This window comes from Dama dama, chromosome 4 (genome assembly GCF_033118175.1).
Source record: "Dama dama isolate Ldn47 chromosome 4, ASM3311817v1, whole genome shotgun sequence".
Classification (NCBI taxonomy): Eukaryota; Metazoa; Chordata; class Mammalia; order Artiodactyla; family Cervidae; genus Dama; species Dama dama.
The window spans coordinates 58,419,465-58,435,763 of NC_083684.1; the positions used below are offsets into that span (position 1 = coordinate 58,419,465).

General features: G+C 60.6%; 1 protein-coding gene across 3 annotated transcripts in view; it reads left to right on the top strand.

Moving 5' to 3' along the window:
* Positions 1-16,299, top strand: part of PPP1R37 (protein phosphatase 1 regulatory subunit 37) — a 39,349-nt gene that overhangs the window by 22,329 nt on the left and 721 nt on the right. For 2 of the 3 annotated variants that reach the window (XM_061139582.1, XM_061139583.1), the window contains exons 2-12: positions 9,968-10,065; positions 11,097-11,142; positions 11,420-11,520; positions 11,851-11,970; positions 12,163-12,313; positions 12,405-12,560; positions 13,889-14,001; positions 14,636-14,777; positions 14,863-15,029; positions 15,130-15,850; positions 16,168-16,258. In XM_061139582.1, coding sequence (XP_060995565.1) covers positions 9,968-10,065; positions 11,097-11,142; positions 11,420-11,520; positions 11,851-11,970; positions 12,163-12,313; positions 12,405-12,560; positions 13,889-14,001; positions 14,636-14,777; positions 14,863-15,029; positions 15,130-15,850; positions 16,168-16,250 — 1,898 coding nt within the window. In that variant the 3' untranslated portion in view covers positions 16,251-16,258. Of the gene's footprint in view, positions 1-9,043; positions 9,285-9,967; positions 10,066-11,096; positions 11,143-11,419; positions 11,521-11,850; positions 11,971-12,162; positions 12,314-12,404; positions 12,561-13,888; positions 14,002-14,635; positions 14,778-14,862; positions 15,030-15,129; positions 15,851-16,167; positions 16,259-16,299 lie in introns of those variants that run through there. The other variant, XM_061139581.1, reaches the window with a different exon arrangement.

Below are 16,299 nucleotides of genomic sequence, written 5' to 3' on the forward strand. Positions count from 1 at the left end.
AAGAGAGACTTCGTGCTATTCACAGAGTGAGTCGTTCATTTGCCGCAGTGATGTCTCTAGACTCAGGAGCCCTTGGTATAGGACAGAGAGCGAGCAAGGAAACAGATACTGATTAGGGTGCATCCCGTGAGGCCCCAGAGGGACGTGGTGGAGAATACGGGTGTGGGGGCACTGATGTAGAAAGGGGCCAGAGAAGGCTTCTCAGAAGTGGTGACATTTGAGCTGAGACCTGGATGACTGGTTAGGAAGGGGGAGTGGGGAGGGGAGCGCTCTGAGCCACAGCAATAGCAGTTGCCGACCTAGTGGCAGAAACAAGCAAGGTCGGGCTGGGGAGGTGTGTGCACGGAGGTGGGGGTAAGACCACTGCAGGACAGAGTGAGGGGCCTTGTCCTGGGGTGAGGAGTCGCAGCCTCAGTCCCAGCGCAGGGACAGGCTGTGGAGACTCAAAAGTGCCAGAGGCCAGCCTGTTCCTCACCGTGGTCACCATGGTTCATTATGTGCCCGCCTGGCTCCAAAGGGCAGAGACTGCAAGGTGGACGGTTTTCCTTTCCTGGGGGACCTGCTGCAGTGTCCCCGCACATGCTCACCATGTTTCTGAAGGTGCACACCCAAACACACCCCCTGGGGGTCTCCCCAGCACCACCCCCCCGGCCCCGGCTCTGTCAGGGACAAGCAGGGGGCCACCCAAGCGAAGGCCCAGGAGACCAGGCTGGCTGGAGTGAGGGGCAGCGGCCCCTGGCACTGGTGCGACTCCAGGACTGATGGAGCTTTGGCATCACCAGTGGCGACTTGGGCACCCTCTGCTGGGAAAGTTGGCGCTTCCAGCCTGGGTGTGACCTCTGCTGCCTCAGTCCCTCTGAGCTACAGAAAGGCTGGTGGGGGTGGAGGAAGCCCAGCGCTTCGTCATCAGGAAGAGTAACTCATGACCGTGTCCCTTTGTTTTTCCCGAGGAGTCACAGGCAGAGGGTTTTTTTGGAGCCCGCTGCGCTGCTAGAAACCCCTGCTGGTGGAAGTCGTCCTAGCAGAGGCCGCTGCTCCCCTCCACTGTGTCTGGGCCCTGTCACTCCCCCATCCTGTCCCCCGGCCTCCTGGCCCCCAGAACACCCTGTGGCTGGGCCCTGGGGGAGCCCCCAGCCTGGCAGGGGGACAGGGCCTGAGGGGTCGTGACTGCCGCGGGCATGGGTACCCGAGGACGCTTCCTCCTGGGGGGTGCGGAGCCATGGAGCTGACTTTGGCCCACTCTGGAGGCCATGGTGGCCCAGCGTGCGAGAGGAGCGCCCTGGAGTGGGTGTCCTGTGTGCTCGCTCAGGCGCGCCTCCTCTCTGCACCTGATTTTGTCTGTCTCAGGTTGGGGGCCTGGTCACCTCCCCTTCCCAGGGGTGCTGTGAGGCTTCAGCTCGGGCCCGTGAAGGTTGTCACCGGTAGCGGGCTCCGTGCAGAACTCAGGGACGCTGCCATCCCCCAGGCCTGTGCTGGAGCCCTCGGCTTCCCCCGCCGCCACCGTGTGCCTCAGATTCCGTGTGACAGCCCTCCGTCCGGGTGCCCTGTCCCCCTGGTGTGGGTCTGAGGCCCGGCTTTGTCTTCCTCCCTTCCTCCCTCCAGCCCATGTTGGCTGATCACCTGCTGGGCCAGACCTGACTGTGTAATTAAGGTTGTCAGGAAAGGCTGGCCTTGGCCTCCCTCAAGCTTCTTCCCTCCGGTCCCAAATGCTGCCCCTGTGCCCCGTGTGGACCACCAGCTCTGAGCAGCTGCTTCCCGCCCCCATTTAACTTTCCATGATGGACACCTCCTGACAGAGCAACTGTAGGAGTATGATGAACCCGCTTTCCAGCTTCAGTAACGACCCGTATGTGGCCAGTCTTGACCCTCAGGCTGCCTCGCCCCCATTATTTTGCAGCAAATCCACCATCCCCCCATACGTTCTTCTGAGTTGCTTCTGAATTGGCGGGGGACACTCAGCCTCAAGCCAGCCACCTTCTGTCCTCGGCGGTTATCTCCCCCAGTGCAGGACGAGACCGCGCTCCCTGTGGCCGCTTACACAGTACATGACGCTCAGAGAGGAGGCTCCCCCAAGCAGGGCGAGGCTCCGGAGGCTGCCAGGACGGCCTCCACGCTCTGATTCCTGGTCAGCTTCCCTTGCTGCTCCGTCTCTGGGTTAGTTTGCTTTCTAATAATGAGCACTGTTCCGTAAAAGGGAGTGTTCACCAGCACGCTCTTCTGTTCTACGCTGTGGGTAGTAACCTGATAGGTATGCAAGTTCGCACCTTTACAAGGATCTCTGGATGAATCTCCAGGAGTGGAGGCGCTGGAGCAAAGGGCACACGCATTTGTCTTTTGGCCTCTTGATTGGCTGATGTAGCCATATTGCTGTTGAAAGGGGTTGTGCCTCTTGGTGCGGACACCGGCTGCTCAAGGGCGCGTCTGCCTCCCACGGTCACCAGCAGGTGCTGTCCAGCTCGTGGGGGTCGGCGTGTCTGAAAAATACGTTAGTGTACTTGCATTGAATTCGAATTTCTGTTTATTCTGAGAATGAGTGTGGAAGGATTCCAAACCTCGGTTTCGTCATCGAGAGGTGGCGGGGAGAACTTGATGAGGCTCCCTCCCCAGCCGAGGAGCCAGTGCAGCGGCTGGAGATGCAGGGTGTGAACGACGCAGACAGGGCCAGCTCCGGCCTCTGCCTCCCGCTGGAGCAGCGCCCCTGGGCAGGTCACTTCCCGTTGTGGGCCTCACTTGGAAGGCAGGGTGACGATGCCTACCCAGGATGGGTCACGGGTCGTTTCTGGCAGTCTGGATCCTCGCATCCTGCCCGCCTCCCTCCAGGCTCTTCCGTGTTGTTCTGCACATGGAGCCGACCCCCCGCCCCACGATGTCAGAAGGCCTTGTCTGCCTTCAAGGCCCAGGACAGTGGCCAGACATGAGCTCCGCTGTCTGTCTCTCCCTCCCTCACACTATCTTGGTGCCTTCTCTGTGCCTGGCCCTGTTAGGGACAATGTAGGGGATGTGCGTGGACCCCCATCCTGGGGCTCCCAGTCCAGTGACAGTTTAGTGTGGGCCGGGCTGAGATGGGGGAGCCCAGGGGAGGGAGCCTGACCAGTGGGGGGCCCATGGAGGGCTCCTGAGAGAAGGGGGCCCCTGAGCTGAGGGTTGAAATGAGAGTGTCCTGCCTAAGAGGAGGGAGAGAATGAGGTGAGGTGAAGCCCTGGGCCTTTCTGGGAAAGGAAAGGAGTTTTGAGTGTGGCTGGAGCACACTGCTGGCGGGGGTGGTGCAATCCACGGGCAAGTCTTCAAGGGGGCTTCTGAGACCTAGCTTCCTCCTCCACCTTGTCCCAGCTCAGTTCAGAGCATGCACAACATGCCCCCCCCAAAGGGCCTCCCTGGATGGGCTGCATACTCCTCACCCCAGGTAAGAACCCCTGGAGGGCAGGGACCCCTGTCCGAGCCCTCCCTGTCCTCCCAGCGCCAGCACACAGCTTGGCACGCCTTGCTGGGAGGTGTGGACTGACGAATAGGAAAATGGTGTCTAAGTGAGAATTGTCGGTTAGAAGCCTCACTCCAAGGGGCTGAAGGCTGAAGGGGGATTTTATTGTCTTCTGGATCTGAGGAGCCTTGATTAACTTGACTGCCGGCCTCACTGGATTCTGTGTTTCTCTCCTCTGGGCTCACCTCTCCCAAGTCGGCTTTATTCTCAAGAGGCTCTCACCTCTTGGTGGATTCCGGAGTGGCTGCTCCAGAAGCGGGAGGCCACGTTGTCCACCCCTGGGGACGCAAGCCCTTGTTTCCTGACAGCCCTGCAGGGGTCATCCCCCTGTCATAGGCTGGTCACTGCCAAGGGGGCTGTGGAAGGGCATCTCTGGGGAGGACGGTGGGACGTGGAGGTGACGCAGCCGTCCCCCCTGGGGCCCGGGAATGGCGTCGTGAGGGCTTTGGGGCCCGGTGCTGACTGCCCGGGGCGGCAGGAGGCAGTCAGCACCGGGAGGGGACGCGGACAAGGCAGCCTCACGGTGGGGGTGGGCTGCGCGCCTGACACACCGTCTGCCCGGGGGCTGCTGGCCTGAGGCTCCATGTGCTTCCAGGTGCCTTTTCAGGGCTGGCCTGGTGCCCCCTGAAGGTGTGAGCCCAAGCGACCTGGGTGGGCGAGGATGGTGTTCCCCAGACGTCGAGGCGTGGACAAGAGCCCGGGTGTCCTGCAGGACTGGTCCCTGCAGTGACCCTGCTGCTGCAAGGCTCTGGTTTCCTCTCTTTCGGGCAGGGTGATGGTGATGGTGATGGTGCCCTCTGTCTGCGGTAGGAAGGGTGTGACAGGACCCTCTGAGGGTGGGCTCCGCAGATGCGCTGGCCAAGCCCTGGGAGTCAGGACCACGTGCGGTTAGAACCCAGGCCTGACTCCGGGCCGCCCAGTAGCTTCAGCCTCCCTCTTCAGCTCTGGGCACCAGTCCTGACAGCCTCCCTGTTAAGGGACTCAGGGGGCTCCCCGCTCCCCGGTCCTGGTCTCTGCAGACACAGTCCTCCCTAGATTGCGGATGGTGTCTGACACTGCTCTGAACCAGCCTAGTGGCTCCTGTCTCGTGCAGAGAGCGGAGTGCTCCCTGAGGCCCGCTGGATCCCCGTCCCTCCCCCTCTGCCTCTCTTGGCGCCCTGGATCCTGCCCTGCCTGTTCCCACCCCGCCCTGCCTCCCCGCTCCCCGTGGCCACTGCCCTCTGCTCTGTGTCTCTCATTTGTGTCTGCAGCCTCAGGAGTGAGAACTGCCCCATCCCCTTGTCGTCCCCCCCGCCCCCCGCCACTGCTGCTTCCTGGTTTTGACGCCCACTTGGGTGACCACAGCTCTAGGCAGGCAGGGGTGTGGCCTGAGTCGCCGCCGCCCCCTGGCGCCCACCCCGTCCTGGCCTCTCGTGGGTGCCTTTGCACCTGTGTGCAGAGGAGCGAGCCCTCTCTGCCCGTCACCTGATGCCCGGCATCAGGTTCTGTGTCCCTTTGGGAGGCAGGGGGTGGGGGAGCAGCCTCGTTTGCCCCACAGCCTCTTCCTGGGAGACTGGCGCTGGCTGCACACAGGCCTCGCTCCCCACAGCTCACACCTTTGCCCCGGCCCCTGCCTCCACCCAGGCGGCTCAGGGTCGTGTGAGAAAGGAGACATGTTCCAGTTACAGAGCAGGACAGGTCGGAGTGTGCATTCCAGCCCGGCCGCTCCTGGCTCCGGGACCTTGGACAGATGGCTTGCCGTCTCTGAGCTTGCTTCCCCTGATTACAAAGTAGAAATATAACTGCCAGTCTCACAAGGTCACTCAGCTGGCAGAACAAAATGGCGTAGAAAGTGCTCCTTTCTACGGAGCAAGTGCCCGTAGACTACTACGTAGATGGAAGTAAGTGCCTGATGCCTGGAAGTGGTGGCTGTGGCCACCATTGTCACCTTTCTCCAGCTGTGTCTCCCGCTGAGCCAGGCCCCACTCTGGGCAGCTCCGTGGCGGGCGCCCTCATGTCCCTCTCTCCTGAGACCCTCCAGGTGTCCGTTTCAGAGAGGGAAAGAGGTCATGGTGTTCATCACAGCCTCACAGGAGGAGGATCAGAACATGGGTCCTTTTACCCGAATCCATGACCTCTTTGCATCCCAGCTCGGAGCCCGGGGGTGCACCCCTCACCGCACCGCCCCTCCTCTCTGATGGCTGCTTACACCAGGCCCTGCCCAAATCAGACCTTCGCAGCCGTGGCTGTGGGAGCTGGAAACACACACTCACAGGCGTCTCCCCCTCGCACACACCTCACCAACTGTTCCGTCACTCGACAGGTGCTCTGTTCTCTTCTGGGTCCCTGCCTTCCAGTGTGGAGACAAAACACAGCATTGCCGGCCGGCTGGCCTGGAGGAGCACTCGCGAGCGTGAGCTCGGCCCCTGTCTGAGGATACTCTGTGCTGACTCAGTCACCACACTCACCCTGGGAGGAGTCCCGCTCGGCCTCGCTTTCAGGGTCGGGTGGTTGAGGTGCAGACGTTACGTTGTTTTGCTTGGAGTCACAGAGCTTAAGTTGGGAGCCAGGACTCAGCCCCAGGCGCTCTGGCTCTGGAGCCCATGCTCAACCATGCTGCGAGACCCCACATCTCCGGTGAGCTGCGTCCAGGCAGGGCCTTCCTGAGCTCGCGGGGGCAGGGGCAGCCAGGACCCAGGCCCCCCGATCTCAGGCTGGAGCTGGGCCCTCACCACTTTGCAGCCCTGGCCTCGGAACCTGGCCCCAGGGCTCCAACTCGGGCCTCCCAGCCTGGCCCAGCCCTGGTGGCCAGTGACCTCACCAGGTGAGCTGTCCTCCTCACGCAGCTCACCGGGTTCGCTCGCTCATCTGTGGGTGCCTGGCTGCAGCTGGAGGCCCGGGCACTTTGACTCACAGTGGCCTTGTGGCTCAGTTAAGGCTGGACAGGTCAAGGGCGGATGACCCGAGGTCATCACAGATGAGCAAGTGTGCGGGGGTTGGCCCTGAGCCGGCTGCCCAGGCCAGCCTCCACAGCCTGTAAAGTGCTTGGGTGGCGCCTGGCACAGCGGAAGTGCTATGTAAACGCTCTGTGTAAGCACCTGTACTGCCATTTCCTTACCGTGTTTTTTGGTTTTTTTTTTAACATTGGTTCATTAAAAAAATTTGAATATGTTTCATCTCATTCATTTCCAGTGATAATCTATGCAAAGTGCTGGCTTTGATTTAATAGTTCCTTTTTCTTATATATGAATGAAATACACATACATACCGATGACCTCCTCAAGGTCCTTCCCAATCCACCTGACACTCAGGTGTGCCCACTGGTGACAGACCAGGCCTGGGGACGTGGCTGGCGGTGCCATTGAGAAAAGCGAGACGGGGCTGGGGGGCCCCCAGGCTGAACCCCGCTTCTGTTCCTCTGAGTGTCTCACCCCACTGCTGCCCCCGCCTGGAATGTGTGTCTCAGCATCAGAGGAGAATGACGAGACGCAATTATCATCCTTTTTGAAAAGTGGTGTTATTTCATTTACCAGTTTTCGGCTGAGCTGGGTTTTCATTGACGCGCGCAGGCTTTTCTCCAGTTGCGGCGAGCAGGGCCTGCTCTGGTTGTGGTGCGTGGGCCTCATTGCCGCCCGTGTCTTCTCGTGTTACGGAGCGGGGACTGTAGGCGTGTGGGCTGTAGCAGTTGTGGCGCTCGGGCTCTTAGGGCACAAGCTCAGTAGTTGTGGTGCACAGACTTAGTTGCTCCGCGGCATGTGGAATCCTCCCGGACCGGGGATCGAACCCACGTCTCCTGCATTGGCAGATAGGTTCTTCACCACTGAGCCACGAGGGAAGCCCGCAGTCGTCATTCTTGTCTGCAGTTGCTCTGGGCCTTGGGCCCCAGGTCTCCGAGCCTGTCTGTCTCTCCTCCCCTGCTCTCAGCTTCCCCTCCTGCACGTGAGTGGGCAGGTGCTGCCTCCCCCAGCCCTGGCAGTGACCTTGTGTGAGGCTGTACAGGCATCAAAACCCCACGGGCGCCTCACTGGAGGAGTGGCTGGATGGTACCTGTGGCTGGTGTGGAGGTGGCAAGGTCAGAGACCCTGGCCCTCAGACTCACCAGGACGCCTCTCAGAGCAAAGTGGATAGGCTTTCAGGGGACATCAGGAGCCAGAAGTCCTAGGCAGTCAGGGAGGGCTTCCTGGAGGAAGCAGTGTTGGAGCTGGACACCTAAAGGACCAACTGCAATTTGAGAAGTTGCTAAGGGCTCACATTTCCTGTAGACTGTCTAGGATACTGAGAACTGCTACTGAACAACCCCATGTGTACCAGTCCCTACTTCATCCCCATCTGAGGTGACCAAACCAGCTCCACCTTGGCCTGGGGGCTGTTATTGAATGGAGTGGGTCTCAGGGAGCAGTTTTTGCCTTTTGGCCATCTGGCAAAGCCTGTGTACACTTTTTTGGAGCGACAATTTTTTTTTTTAAATCCTGGAGTGGGCTGCCATGCCGTCCTCCAGGGGATCTTCCTGACCAAAGGGTCGAACTCCCGACTCTAGATACCTCTGCACTGGGAGCAGGTTCCTTACCACCAGTGTCACCTGGGAAGCCCCGTGCAGCAGCGAAAACGGGGTTTATAAAGGGTACCAGTTAAAATAGTTTATTCAATACCTTTAAAATCATTATATAGTATTTATACTTGTCCTCATTGACACATGAAATAACAGGATTTGGCAGCAGCTCGGACATCTCCCAAAGCAGTGATGAGCCTTCAGGATCTGCAGTAACTGTTATGTGACATGAAAACATCTGCCGTTTCTATTGATGACAGAGTGTTACGGTCTGCTAAAGAGTGTTTCTTTTCTCTCTTTTTTGTCTCTTACATTACTAAGAAGGAAATGCTAAATTACGTCACAGTTCAGCTAGTGAAAACAAAGAGGCAATTTTTCTCAAGTTCATGGATCCCCCAGGGGGTCAGTGGCCCCTTGCTTGGCGGATTCCCTGAGGACAGGCCAGTGCCTATCCCCCCTCCCCCAGAGCTGGGAGCCACCAGGCACGTGATGGCATGTCAGGGGGGCAGCTGACACGGGGGAGGCTGCTGATCACCTACAGCTTCTCTCAGGCTCCATGCTGCCCACTTCCACCCAAGAAGGAAGCGAGGGGTCTAGGATGGGGCCTGAGCTCTGGGGAGCCCGGGGCCTCTACGAGCTTCTTTCCTCCAGCATCCCTCCCTAACACAGTGGAGAGAGTTCTGGAGTGGGTATTCTGCTTTACCTGGACCAGCTGCCTGGCCCCCGGGAGGCAGCTTTCCTTCCCTGGACCTTGGTTTCCTCCCCAAGAAGTCATGGTGCTGTTTGATAGGGTCGGGGTATTGGGCTCCTGGCCAGAGTGGTGGCCGGAAGGAGCGTCCCCCAGAATTGCCTGCCCAGAAGCTCCGCAGGGGCTCCCACTGGCCCATCCCTGCCCACCCTGCAGCCCCCTGTCCGCTCCACGCTGCTGGCTCCTTGCACCCAGGCCTGACCCCATGCCTCCCCCGCTCAGAGCCCCTCCTTCCTGCACTCCAGGCTGCCCCCGGGCAAAATTCAGGCTCTGACAGCGAAAAACTGGTCTTTTCACCTGGCGAATGGCTAAACAAAATGCATACCTGGACAGTTACTACGCAGCACCACAAAGGGGCCGAAACTCAAAACTGTTCCGTTCCAGAAAGAAGCGGGCTGCCAGAGGCCACATACTGTTTACCACCGTTTGTATGAAATGTCCAGAAAAGGCAAATCTGTGCAGACAGAAAGGCCAGCCCTACCTTCCGCATGGTGACAGGCCCCGAGAGTCCCAAGGACAAGCCTGTGCAGGTTGGGTTTGGGCTGCACCCCTCGTTCATTTGGGGAGCCAGGGCTGTATCAGGGACTCTGACTGCTGCCGTGTCCCTGGGGCACAGGAAGCCCCTTTCGGCGCTGAGGGCGTTTTGGGAGTGAGGAATCTGAGAGGCCGTATGGCATCTCAGTTAAGGGCTGAGTTCCAGCTCCACTACTCACCAGCTGTGTGACCTTGGGCAAAGTGCTTCACCTCTCTGAGCACAACTTCCTCATAAGGTCGGAGTGTGGCCTCATTCTCTCATTCAAAAGAAACCACAAATCAGACATCTGCTCTGGGTCTGGCCCTGTGCCGGGTGGTGTTGGGGACCCTGGGGGTGACCAAGGGAGCCCCAGTCCTAGCCTGTGGGGTCTCCCAGTCTAGTGGAGGAAGTAGCTGACAGGTAGAAAAATGGTGTGATATTAGTTGTATGATGTTTTATGTGAAGGTGTTTGGGGAGCTTTGGGTAGGTGTGGGAGGATGGGGTAACTTGGCTTGGGGGCACCGGGAGACACATCCCCAGAGTAGCAGTCACAGCAAGGGCCTCAACAGCAGGACTGAACTCAATGGGTTGTTGGAAGGAGGTTGAGAGGGAAGAGGGGTGGCAGAGGCCAGTGTGTGGGATGGGTGAATGAGGCCCAGGGTGTGGAGAGTCACCTGCCTGGGTCTTCTCTGCCTGCAGCCCAGAATGTGACCGTGGACGAGATCATTGGCGCCTACAAGCAGGCTTGCCAGAAGCTGAACTGCAGACAGATACCCAAGCTCCTCAGGCAGCTCCAGGTATGCCAGGTGACTGGGGGTGGGCGTGGTCCCTGGGGTGAAGCTGCCCTCCCTGTGCCCACCAGCACCCTCTGGGCCCGTGGTGCCTGCCCCAAGCAAGAGAGGGTACATGAAACACTCCCCTTCCCCAGCCTAGCCGGCCAGCCAAGGGCCAGTGTAAATATGTCTTTGAAAATCCTCTCTTAAGTGGTAAAATCAGTCAGGCTCTTCATGAATACTTAAACAGTACAGAATTACATAAAGTAGGAAATTACTCGTCAAGAATTATCCACTCTCCAAATAAGTTCTCTTCCCCAGGGGAAAAGCCATGTATATGAAATTTAAAAGTCTGAATGACAAAAATAATGTATATTCTCTCTTTTAAAAAGTTCAAATACTGCATGTGTAAAAAGCAAGCTGTTTCTCACTTCTTGCCCAAGTCCCATTCCCAGGAGTGCCCCCTGGTGGCAGCTTGGGGTTTTCACCTTCTAGACTGTGCTTTTATAAATGGAGGAGTCACTGTCCAGAGGTGTGTAGACACGTGGGCAGGTTCTGCTTTTTGTATGACTAAGGCCTTGCTGTGGGGCTTCTCTGGTGGTTCAGCCCATAAAGAATCTACCTGCAATGTGGGAGACTCAGGTTTGATCCCTGGGTCGAGAAGATCCTCTGGAGAAGGGAATGGCAACCCACTCCAGTATTCTTGCCTGGAGAATCCCCATGGACAGAGGAGCCTGGCGGCTACAGTCTATGGGATCACAAAGAATTGGACACGACTGAGTGACTCACACACACACACACACACACACACGGCTTTGCTGTACCTGTGGCCTGCTCGCCCCTAGTCATCATTCGCAGGTGTCTTCCCTGTCGCCCGTCCACCCTGGTCATGTTGGTAGAGCACTGCCTCAGTGCCTTCCCTCTGGACGGGTCATTCCAGAATGTTCCAGGATTGCTTGTTTCAGAGCCCTGGCTGCCCCACTGTTAGGGACAGACAGCCTGACAGCTTGGTCAAGGTCTTCCTGCCTTGACCACTGTCCGCTCTGCTTTCCCAGGAGTGCACGGACCTCGGGCACCGCATCGACTGTCTGGATCTGAAAGGTGTGTGTCTGGAAGGGGCCGGGGGCCCTTGGGTGGTGGGCAAAGCTGGGGCCTCCCTGGAGGTGGCCGAGGGCAGGCAGGGTTGGGCCAGAGAGAGGTGTGGCGTCCCCGGAGGTGAGACAGGCACCTCGAGCCTTGGGGAGGCGCGGGGGTCTTTCCTCCCTGGGTTGGCCGGAAGCCTGTGTTTCCACCCAGCGCCCCGCCCCACACCTGGTGCACATGCGTAGAGATGTGCGCATAGATGCGCCTGCGCACATGGCGCTCCTTCTCGTCCCAGGTGAGAAGCTTGACTACAAGACCTGCGAGGCCCTGGAAGAGGTCTTCAAGAGGTTGCAATTCAAGGTCGTGGATCTGGAACAGACAAACCTAGACGAAGATGTGAGCACCCCGCCACCACCCATCCCCACGCCCTGAGCTCCCTGCCCCTTAGAGGTCTGGGAGGGCAGAGGCTGGGCGGGGCCTCTCGAGGAGCAAGATCAGGGAGACGTCCAGAGTGGCCAGAGTGGGGCGGTGGGGTTGGACTCTGGCAGGGGCCCCGAGAAACGGTCTCATAGACTCACCCCAAAGATGGGGGCTTCCTAAGCAAGGGGGAGACATGGGGAAGCAGGCCTGAGCGGAGGCCTATGGCCTTCGGGAGCCTAGTGCCTCAGCCCCTGCCTCCTGCCTTCCCCGGGCGGCCATGACCCAAGCCCCGCTGTCTCTGCCCAGGGTGCCTCAGCCCTCTTCGACATGATCGAGTACTATGAGTCGGCCACCCACCTCAACATCTCCTTCAACAAGCACATCGGCACCCGGGGCTGGCAGGCTGCCGCCCACATGATGCGCAAGGTGGGCACCTCCCGCCCGCAGCCTCTCCTTGTAGGGCCTGGTTCCACAGCCCTTCCCTCACCAGCCAGTGTCCCCCGCTGTACAACCAGGTGGCCCTGCTGCCCATGAAGCTGTTGGGATATGGGGGGCGGGGGGCCAAGGCGGGGAGGGCGGGGCCAGCCTGACCCCGCCCCTCACGCACCTGCCTCGCAGACAAGCTGCCTGCAGTACCTGGACGCCCGCAACACACCCCTGCTGGACCACTCGGCGCCCTTCGTGGCGCGCGCCCTGCGCATCCGCAGCAGCCTAGCGGTGCTGCACCTGGAGAGCGCCAGCCTGTCGGGGCGGCCCCTCATGCTGCTTGGTGAGCCCCGGGGCGGCGCGCTGCTGGGCTCGGACTGTTGGCCGGGTCCCCCAGGCCTTGCCGGTCACAACCCTGTACCCCTCTCCCCCAGCCACGGCCCTGAAGATGAACATGACTCTGCGGGAGCTGTACCTTGCCGACAACAAGCTCAACGGCCTGCAGGACTCCGCCCAGCTCGGCAACCTGCTCAAGTTCAACTGCTCCCTACAGATCCTGGACCTCCGCAACAACCACGTGCTGGACTCAGGTGGGTATGTGGTCTGCACCCCACCCCGCTCCAGTCCCCCAGCACCCACCGTGTGGCCAGCCAGTCCCTCATGGTGCTGCTGACACAGGGGTGGCCAGGACAGTCCCAGCCCTCCCCTCCTGGTGACGGCTCAGATGGGGCTGGGCTGTGGGAGCCCCAGGGTCTGGCCCCGACTCGGGATGAGGGAGGAGCTCAGAAAGAGGGAACAGCTCAACTGTTCCTTCAGGGTGAGGTGCAGTATTGACCACGTGGTTGATGTTGGGATAAAGGATCAACCAGAAGATGTTTAAGGGGTGCAGTGCAGGCAGGGACCTCTGGGTGGTGATGAGGAGGCAGGGCTGGAGCCAGCCATTTAAACAGCCTAGGGAAGAATCCAGGCAGAGAATACCAAGTGCAGAGACCCTGAGGTGGGAAGGAGCTTATGCGTGCATGTTCAGTCATTTCAGTCATGTCCTACTCCTTATGACCCCATGGACTATAGCTAGCCAGGCTCCTCTGTCCATGGGATTCTCGAGGCAAGAATACTAGAATGGGTTGCCATGCCATTCTCCAGAGGATCTTCCTGACCCAGGGATCGAACCCCCATCTCCTGCATTGCAGGCAGTTTGTTTTATTGCTTGAACCACCAGGAAAGCCTGGGAAAGAGCTTAGATGTTAGATATCTGGGGGGAAGAGCCCCAGTGAGCCTGAAGGTGAATGAGCAGTGAAGAGGGACTAGTCACAGGGCCTTGTCAGCGGGAGGAATTTGATTTCATCCTGGTTCACTGTCGAGCAGAGTCCCTTGGCCTCTGTGAGGACAGGGTTCCTGGGGAGGGAGGTGCAGGATGGGGCAGCAAGTCCAGCGCCTTCCTCCAGGGCATCTGGCCCCAGACACCACGGGTACTGAGCACCTACCACATTCAGGGCCTCTTGGCTCCTGGTTCACAGCTGTGAGTGAGGCAGAAGTGTCTGCCTCAGGAGAGACAAAGCCAAGATACATTAATAATGTCTGTTAGATGGTGAGACATGCCCTGAGGAGAAACAAAGCCATGATGGGAAACAGAGCTGTCTGCTGAGGGTAGGCTGGCCAGGACTGTCCTGTGAGCGGGTGAGATTTGAGTGAAGATCTGAGGCAGGTGGAGGAGTCCTTCATCTACTTACCCAGAGGAAGAATGATCTCTGGGATTGGGAAGCTGTGTGTGCCAGGTCCCAGGTAGTGGGGCCAGAGCCTGTGGGGCTGGGCAGGCTGGGGCGGGGGTTTCTGAGCACTCGCAGGGTGGCTCCCGGGCCAGCATCCCCTGGGGAGAGTCCCCGACCACAGACAAGACAAGGCCCACGGGCCTCCCCAGGTCTGGCCTACATCTGCGAGGGCCTCAAGGAGCAGAGGAAGGGGCTGGCGACCCTGGTGCTGTGGAACAACCAGCTCACGCACACGGGCATGGCTTTCCTGGGCATGACGCTGGTGAGTCGGCTGGAGAGGGAGGGGGCAGTGTGGCCCCTCCAGCACCTCCCCCACCCTCTTCCCCCTCTTCCGCGGTCCCGGCTCATCCTGCCAGTTGGGGAACCTGCCCTCTCCCTCCAGCCCTGCTTGGTCTCTGCTCCGGCTCCTGCTCCCTCTTTCTCTGAGGAGGGTAGCCCTTCCTTCATTGCTTCTCCACACCCAGCACCACAGACTAGTACAAGACAGTGCCTTGTGCCAGGGGAAAACGTTTTGCATAGAAAGTTAGCATTCCTGGAAGTCTTCAGTAAGTCTTGAATCTCTTCATCACATGGTATTCAAAGCAAGCCCACGGGGTACAAGGACTCAGACCCAGGTTAAGAATTAGCCACAGCCAGACCTGTGCCCAGAGCCCTCAAGAGGCTGGCGAGGTCAGAGGGTGGGCCTGGGGCCATGGGGTGCAGCGCCTGGCTGGACACTCGGAGGGCTGGGGAGTGGACGGGCAGCTGGCACTTGGGAGATTTCTGCGTACCTGAGGGATTCGGCCCGAAGCAGGAAGGTGCCGGTCCTCGGACTGGGGGCCCTGCCAAGGACAGCCTGCCTCTTTCCTGACTGGCCTCCTGGGCTTTTCCTGGCTCTCGTGTGCCAACCCCTCCAGCCGCACACACACAGCCTGGAGACGCTGAACCTGGGCCACAACCCCATCGGGAACGAGGGCGTGCGGAACCTCAAGAATGGCCTCATCGGCAACCGCAGCGTGCTGCGCCTCGGCCTGGCCTCCACCAAGCTCACGTGCGAGGGTAGGGCGCAGGGGATGGCGGGGCCGGGCCGGGGGGCGGCCAGCGGGTGTGGGCCCGTGGCCAGCCCCTGCGGTCCCCCTCCCAGGCGCGGTGGCAGTGGCGGAGTTCATCGCCGAGAGCCCCCGCCTCCTGAGACTGGACCTTCGGGAGAACGAGATCAAGACGGGCGGGCTCATGGCGCTGTCGTTGGCCCTCAAGGTGAACCACTCCCTGCTGCGCCTGGACCTCGACCGTGAGCCCAAGAAGGAGGCGGTGAGCGGGCTCTTCCCTGACGGCAGGTGGGGGTCGGGCCGGGGACCCGCTGCTGGCAGGCCACCCAGAGCCCGAGCCCAGCCTGCTCCTCTGCCCGCAGGTGAAGAGCTTCATCGAGACGCAGAAGGCGCTGCTCGCTGAGATCCAGAACGGCTGCAAGCGCAACTTCGTGCTGGCGCGGGAGCGGGAGGAGAAGGAGCAGCGGCTACAACTGTCAGCCTCCATGCCCGAGATCACCGTCACCGAGCCCCAGCCCGACGACGAGCCGCGGGAGGAGCCCGCCGCCGAGGCGCAGGAGAACGGGGCACCGGACCCCAGCCCCGGGCCGGACTCGGACTCAGACTCAGACTCTGAGGGGGAGGACGGGGACGAGGCGGGTGGGGAGAGGGCTGAGGCCCCCTGCCCCGCCCTGGTGCCCCCCACGGACTCCCCGGGCCCTGGGGACAGGAGCCCCCCAGGTTGCCCCTCCTCCCCCGCCGAGCAGCGCATCTCTGTGTCCAGCCCGGGCTGGGGCCACAAAGTCTTTGTGGTGACCCGGGTGGAGAGCCCACCTGAGAGGGCAGAGCCGCCCGCGCCCCCCACCCCTCCTGGCCCTGCATCCCCCCCCGCCTCAGCCTCCCCGCTGCCCGCACCTTTCCCGACGCCCACTGAGGCCGCCGGCACTCCGGACCCTGGGCCGCCTGAGCCCCAGCCACCTCCGGAGCCGCCCCAGGTGGGGCCATCATTGCCCAATGGCCTGAAGCCCGAGTTCGCCCTCGCACTGCCCCCAGAGCCGCCCCCGGGGCCTGAGGCCAAGGTGGGCAGCTGTGGCCTGGAACACGGTGAGAGGCGCCCTGGGGCTGGGTGGCGGGGCCCCTGGGTGCTGCATGTGACCCTGGGGGAGCATCCGCCCGTGGGGTGCCTCAATTTCCCCTTGATGGGGACAAGTGGGACTGGGTTCTCGGTTCCCCCCTTACTCCCTTGGGTCCCTGGGAGCCCCTTGGGGGTAGGGCATGTCAGATCTGCTGACTGGAGTCTGAGGGTCTCAGGGTCACAGTGGACCTGTGCTCCCCTGTGAGTCTGGCTCAGGCAGGGCTACTGCCCCCAGCCCTCCGACCTGACTGGAGGCCGCCCACCCTTCTCCCCCGACGCCCCACAGAGCTGAGCTGCTCCAAGAATGAGAAGGAGCTTGAAGAGCTGCTTCTGGAAGCCAGTCAGGAATCTGGGCAGGAGACACTGTGACACTTTAGGTGCGGTGCGGGCCAGGGGCATGGGGCCGGGGAGCCAGTGA